The sequence below is a fragment of the Calonectris borealis genome, chromosome 6 (genome assembly GCF_964195595.1).
Source record: "Calonectris borealis chromosome 6, bCalBor7.hap1.2, whole genome shotgun sequence".
Taxonomy (NCBI): domain Eukaryota; kingdom Metazoa; phylum Chordata; class Aves; order Procellariiformes; family Procellariidae; genus Calonectris; species Calonectris borealis.
The window spans coordinates 4,952,429-4,959,216 of NC_134317.1; the positions used below are offsets into that span (position 1 = coordinate 4,952,429).

Below are 6,788 nucleotides of genomic sequence, written 5' to 3' on the forward strand. Positions count from 1 at the left end.
TACTTAAACATATACTTGTGTATATAATGTTCTGTTCTCTGTTCTAAGAGATATTTATAAATAGATTTTTTTTATATATCTATTTCTATTATTCACAGCTCTCTGTGTGTGTGTATTGTAAAATCTGGTTTTTTTTTTTCCTGGTATGCTTTTTAGTTTTTAGCAGAGTAATATATCTGATTTCTCTTCAAATTAAATGAATTTATTTGTCTGCCTTCCCTTAATGGAATCAGTTTTGATATACTCTTTGTTCGTGCTGTTACAGGCTTCAGTCTAAGGGCTCTTTGTATTAACTTTTTTAAGTTACATTACAAAGAGGTTTTAAGATTTCCCAACAGGCTTTTATTTAACCAGGGCTTTTGATCTCAAACCTGCTGGGGCCTAGTGAAATCCTTACCAATTCTCCAGTAACTCCTCACTATTGGAATTTGAAAAGACCCACCTGAAGGATTTAACTCGCTGTATGGCTTCAGCCATCCTTTAGATGCTTCTATTCACGCAGACAGCGAGGGGGTCGAGGGCACCCTTTGTGATCCTCCAAGTAGCCTAAGGTGCCCTTTGCATAAGTTGTACTCCTGAGGAAATAAAAATCAGGAGGACACAAACCTATATACCTTATTTCCTGCTATCTTTACTTAAAGGAGGAGCACAGGGGGTCTGCTTAACATCCTTTGCTACCTAAATACCTTTTGGACATGGGAACTCAATAAAGGAACTTTCATTGCATCCATTACCCTACTGCGGTGCATAGCAAATTAGATTTAAAAGGGTACTTTTTCCCTTACAGCTATTTCTATCATTTTCTTTAAAATTTCAATTTAGTGTCTAGTGACAGAATATTCTGTAATGTACATTACAACTATATAACACCAATTATGCTAACTGTGAACATTATTTCAAAAGAATTACTTACATTAAGTTATAGACAAACCGTTGGGAAAAAAAGGTCAGGTTCGGAAAAAAAAGGAGCTATGTGATAATGTTTTAAAGGAGCAACATGAAGTGAATGCTCTTTTCATTTTTTAATCCCTTCATTTTGCATAACCCGCGCTGAAATTTCACTACTCGCTTGGTCTTCGTTATTTAGGCAGGGGGATGTCCTGTCACCGTGCTAGTTTACAGCTACAAATCGTGGTGTAAAACCTACAGCTGAGTCTTGTGGTTGTGGAGAAACATCATTTCCTCTGTTTTTGGGAAACGGGATCGCACAAATTCATGAAAAGTCTTTTGGCAGGCACTGATGACCAGTACATAGGAAAAAAAAAGGAAAAAAATGCTGGTAGACCAAGCTTGAAAGAATATAATAACTAAGCACATTCTTGTCACAGTTTCGGTTGCCTCTTTTCTTTCTCATGACTGTGACACACATGAGATGTCTATTATCTGCATTTTGTGTTAGGTTTCTCAGGTTTGTTTTTTTTTTATTTCAGTCCGATTTTAAAATAAGACAACACCAAAGAGCGCCACAGAATCTAAATCTACTTTCTTTTTTCGTGACTCTTATTTCCATTTGTTTATTTGTTTTTGGTTTGTGGGTTGGAGATTTTTTGAGTTTCAAGACATTAGATGTTTGGGCTACTTGTGTGCATTTGGTCTGGATATGTGTTGCACTGGAGATGTTTTTGTGTAGACGAGTAAAATAAAAATTCTCTATTTTAATCCTTTTTTTTTTTTTTTCTTCCTTAGAACTGGTTTAAGACTTTTGCTGGAACTGTGCAAGGTTTGGTTATTTCAATTTGTAGGGATTCCTGGCAAATCATTTGTGTTTGTTTGATGTCCTGTGGGATCAAACTGCCATGAATTTTGAATGATCTAAAAACTGTGTAGTTTACTTCAGCTAATACCGCCTTCCACTTGAAAACATAAATCAGCTCAGCTGAAATCTAGTGGAGGTCTTTCTTTTTTTTCTTTACACTTGGGATTTGCCCCAGCTCCAGCAAGAGCTGCAGCATCGCCGTGCCGGTCCGCAGCGTTCAGAAGAAGAGCTGCTCTCGCACCCGGGCTGCTCCCGCAGGATGACGTTGCTGCTGGCCAAGGGCCGAATTGCTGAGCAGGGGACAGTCATGACCGTCCATCGCGTATCAGCAAACGATGGGTCCTTGAGCAGACCCTGCAATATGCCCCACCTGGGATTGCGGCTTGTAACAGGCTCACCCGGGGTGAGTTTTGCTTTTTTGGGACCTTCTTACACCAGTCTAAAATTCAATAACTTCACAAAACCCATAGGACTCCAAGTCAAGGCTCTTTTAACTTGCAAACACAGCTCCAAGTGGAGTTACAGTAGGAGCTTTCACTTTTTCTTTAGCAGAGGAGTGAAATTAAAAGCAGATGCGCACACTGGCATTGTCTCTGGGGGACGGATGATATTATTTCACCAGCTTGACATCTGTTGAGACTAGATTAAAATGTGCTTGGCTAGTCCTGTTTTCTGGATCCTCTGAAAAGGGATTTGCCCCATCAAGTGTACTTGTGGATTCAAGCTTACCTACAAACCTGGAAGCCTCGGAGATGAGGCTTCAAGTTGGACTTTTTTTTATGTTAAGAAGATACAAACCACAATGATTAGGTATTTGTGGACCGGATGTGAGGCTTTAATATGAGTCCATCTTTACAAGACAGTGGAAAAGAGAGGTAAATCAGGAGAGGAAGAAGGAGCTTTTGATTGGGAAGGCCTGACAATATGTTTGAATGCGCGTCCATGTGCACCCGCAGGAAAACGTCCCCGATCCAAGACCTTTATTCTTAATAAAATTCCTGAGAAATTTTCTAGGCAATGTCATCTTTGCCCACCTCAAAGAGGGGAGGCTGTGCTTCTCAGGCGCATCTTTTCCACCGCGCTGTCCTCATCGCTCTGTGTCTTGGAGGGTTATAGAAAGCCCTAATTTCCATCTGGATGGCGATGGCTGCCTTTGTTGAGGGAGCAGCCCCGGATGCTGCCCGGGTGCCTGAATAGCCAGCAAGAAACCAGAGCATCTCAAGTTTTATTCTACTGACTCCCCCTGTGACCTTTGGTAAGTAACTTAACCTGTTGTCCTCAGGATCCCCAGTAAAATGGGAGACCTTAATACTTATCTGGTGGGATAACAGTGCTTAATACTTACCTAATTGGATGACAATACTTACCTACATACCTCACAGGGGTGTTGTGAGGATTAATTAGCTAATGTCTGTAAAGTGCTTTGGAGGTGGAAAGCGGTACATAGTAGTGCTAAGCACTATTACTGTGTGCCAGCACCAAGACCTTAAAATGGCTAAGGATGAAATAAGAGTTTTCATATGTTTTAAAATAAGCCAATTGTTCAAGACAGCCGGATGCTGGAATTATTTTTAGACTGAGATTTCTAAGAAAGTTGGGAAACAGAAGGGTATAATTATATGACCTGAAACCTTTTTTTTTTTTTCTTTTAGTTGACTGACTAAACTTAATCTTAGTTAGGTGTCGTTTGATGAATTGTAAAAACTGCTTGTTGGAGTTTAAGATATATCAGTGTTTACTCTTGCTGATCAAACAATATTTCTTGAAATAAATATCGATGTTACAATTTGGACAAACAAATATATTAAATAAGCCAGAGGAAGTATTTATTTCTGTGTTCTTTCTTTCTGTATTACTTTCTGTAAGCAGCTTTTTTTATTGGTGTAATTCTGCTCTTGTTCCCATTAGGGTAACTGAAAGGTAACACCGCTGCAGTAAATGGAATTACGCCAAATACAAAAGCATTATGTGAGAGCAAAATTATATTTATATGTGGGCTGAAATGCAACTTGACACTTGGATTTAAAGAAAAATCAAACCAACCATTCCTAGAAATATATATAAATGCAACTTTAACAAAAATTGTCAAGCTCTTTGTTGGATACTGTTTGTTTCATGGCAAGTCCTAAACAGATTTTGCAAAAGGAAGGTCTGGTATAGCATAGACCATATTTTCCCTTTCATGGGAGGAAACTTTGCAAGATTTTTGCCTTTAAATATTTTATTTGGTTCCTAATGTGGGCTCTTGGTCCAAGAAGGCAACTTTATAGTTATCAAAGCGCCCATTTGTATTTTTTTTGCAAGAGCATTTCTTCAGATCTTTTACTCCCCAACGTTAGAGAGAATTCCCACAAATTCCTGAAATCTGTTAAAATACAGAGCAGAGTGCTTACATTGGTATGTTGTATGTTGGCTGTCCCTGTTAAAAAGGCTGTGCATTTTCATTCTGGATATGCAAAAGAAATTCGATATACTGCTGGGCTAAGCACCAGGATTTGGTTGGCTCTAGGACCAATTCTTACATTTCTGCATCAGGCAAACGTAAGAATGGATAACACTTAAAATAAAACCTACCCCAAAGCCTTTCTTATGGATATCAGGTTATTTGAAAATGTAATAGAGACCATTCCCCGTAATCAAGGGTGAGTCAAGGAAAATGGCATCAAAGAGCTCAAAGCAGCCAAGAGGAAAACTTGACCCAACCCCAAGTGCGTTGTCCGTGTCCCAGCTGCCAGAACAACCGAGGAGACCTTGGGGGAAGCCGGCCAGGAAGTCAGGTGCTGCTGCTGGAAAGGATATCTCTTCCAGATTAACTGGCATTTGGCCCTTCAGCTGCCGTGCGAGCCCAGCGTGGGCCCATGGGCGTTGAATCCAGCTTTGGACCACAGGAGGAGGATGAAGTGAAGTATGACTGACGCTGTCACTGGCAAGCTTGTCAAGCTAATGCTTATAATATATGCATATGAATGTAATAGCTATCTAGTCCTTTGCAGTTGGCTGTTTCTGAGGAGGAGCTGGGGGGACAAGGGGACTTAGTGTTTGGGGAGAATTAGCCGTATCTAGGCAGCAGAATTTGCAGACTTGGAAGCTGGTTAATTTGGTTGAAGTACAGTACTTTGCTAACCCCTTGGTGCCCGGCGTTAACATTTCCCAGGACAGGAATTATTGCCAAAATGGGGAGGATCGCCATAGCCGGTGCCGAGAGCTCAGAAGGTGAAACTGCGGACAGGGAAAGAAGAGGGATGCAATTTGATGCTGGGGGACCATGACCATCAGGGTGGCTGTCACTACAGCAGCAAAGTCAGCTTTTATGTTCCTTTCTGCTTTTGCCTGCTCTCTCTGGTGCTCTGGAAGGATCTTCTGAGCTAGATCAGCTCCTAGCACAGCTTGCTCTGCAGGTGAATGGCATTGCCTGGAGACTGGGCACCTCACATGGCCCTGCCTCCGCCCGATAACCCTCCCGTAGCTTTAATGATGGAGAAGGAGTGCTATGGAGCATGATGCCAGCCAGGCCTGCTCTCCCACCACCTCCATGTGTTTGACCAGGAGCCAACTGGGAAAAACTGGGCTGGTTTGGAGACAATGGAAGAAAAGTCGAAATCTGAATTTGCATCCTTGCTCTCAATGACCTTGGGTGAATCATATAACCTCAATGTAGAGTGGGATAAAAGTCCACTTCCACTGCACTTTAGGAATTATTAGAGATAGTGCGGCATCCAGGTGCCACCACGACGGAGACAGACACAGATAGACAGGGCGGCTCCCATCACGGAACAGGACTGCACACTCCATCGCGTGATGGGAAAGCACTTTTCCTGTTATCTCTGCTCTTGCTGCCCCTGGGAGACCTAAAGAAGATGTAGCAGCAGATGGCTTTGTACAACTGGATTTAATCTTCGCTCTCCTGCCTTACACATATCAACTCCATCTGATGGTGTGTATATTTCCAGCGTGTTCACTGGTTTGGCAGCACTCCTTAAAAAAGAGGTGTTCTGGGAGGAGCGCACTACCCAAAGTCAGACTATCTGAGCAGACTACTCTTGCTGCATCAGTGATGGGTCATGTGTAGTTCGGCCCAATAACACCTGAAATTTCTTCAGTGATGTCTACCAGAACTTGTGTGCCAAAGCTTCTGGTCCTACTCTAAGAAGTGTTCAGTTAAATAGCAACTTCTTTTTAAAAAAGACTTTAGCTATGAATACTATTCTGTAGTGGTCATATAAATAAGACAGCGCTACTGAACAGGAGAGCTTCGAGGTGACATGGAGGCATCTGAACACATGGCACCTGCCTCTGGCCACCAGAGAGACACAGGCACCTCTGGGCTATGATTCATCCTATATTGAAAAAGCTTAGTGATCCCTTCCTCACCTTTGCCCAAGCATTTCCACCCTTCCCTTCAAGCAGCACTGATGTTACATGGTGCATGGCCACTTTGGGGAGCTGAGCTGGCCAAACCCAGACCTGGGAAATGGATCTCTAGGTGGTTACTGGGGGTGTCAGCCCCAGCCTAGAGAAAGGACATAGGACGTGGGATGGGGGGGGGATTGGGAAAGGTACAGGCATAGCAACCTCAGAGGGGTCTGGGGAAGACACCAAGGAAACACCCCAAGAAGATATCTTGCTTATTGGTTTTATCATTGCTGATGCTGTAGGTGGTTGGATACAACGGATTAAAAAAGATGACAAGAAGGAAGACAAAAAGGCTGTCTTAAATCAAGCATTTGTTTGGAGATGGCCTAAATTAAGTGAAGGACACCCTGTGCAGGATGCTGAAGCCTGTGGCAGACCCGAACCCTCTTGTTTCGGCCTCAGCCTCACCCATCAGAGCAGGCATCACTGCAATGAAAAGTATTTGTGCTCTGCTCAGCGTGTGTGATTTCTGCAGCCCTGTATGGGATCGTAGGAAGAATCAAAGTGAAGTGTCCTCTTTAGGTCCTCAAGAAATAGAGCTTTCTGCTGGTTAACCATTACTTCGCATTTTCCCTTCCTTACAAACGACTAAGGTTAAACATTAAGCGCCTGCAGTGAA

General features: G+C 42.4%; 1 protein-coding gene across 1 annotated transcript in view; it reads left to right on the plus strand.

The window, feature by feature from the left end:
• Nucleotides 1–2,436, plus strand: part of QTMAN (queuosine-tRNA mannosyltransferase) — a 200,617-nt gene extending 198,181 nt beyond the window's left edge. Inside the window, exon 12 of the mRNA XM_075152710.1 lies at nt 1,932–2,436. Coding sequence (XP_075008811.1) covers nt 1,932–2,393 — 462 coding nt within the window. The 3' untranslated portion in view covers nt 2,394–2,436. The remainder of the gene's footprint in view (nt 1–1,931) is intronic.
• The last annotated feature ends 4,352 nt before the right edge of the window (nt 2,437–6,788 follow it).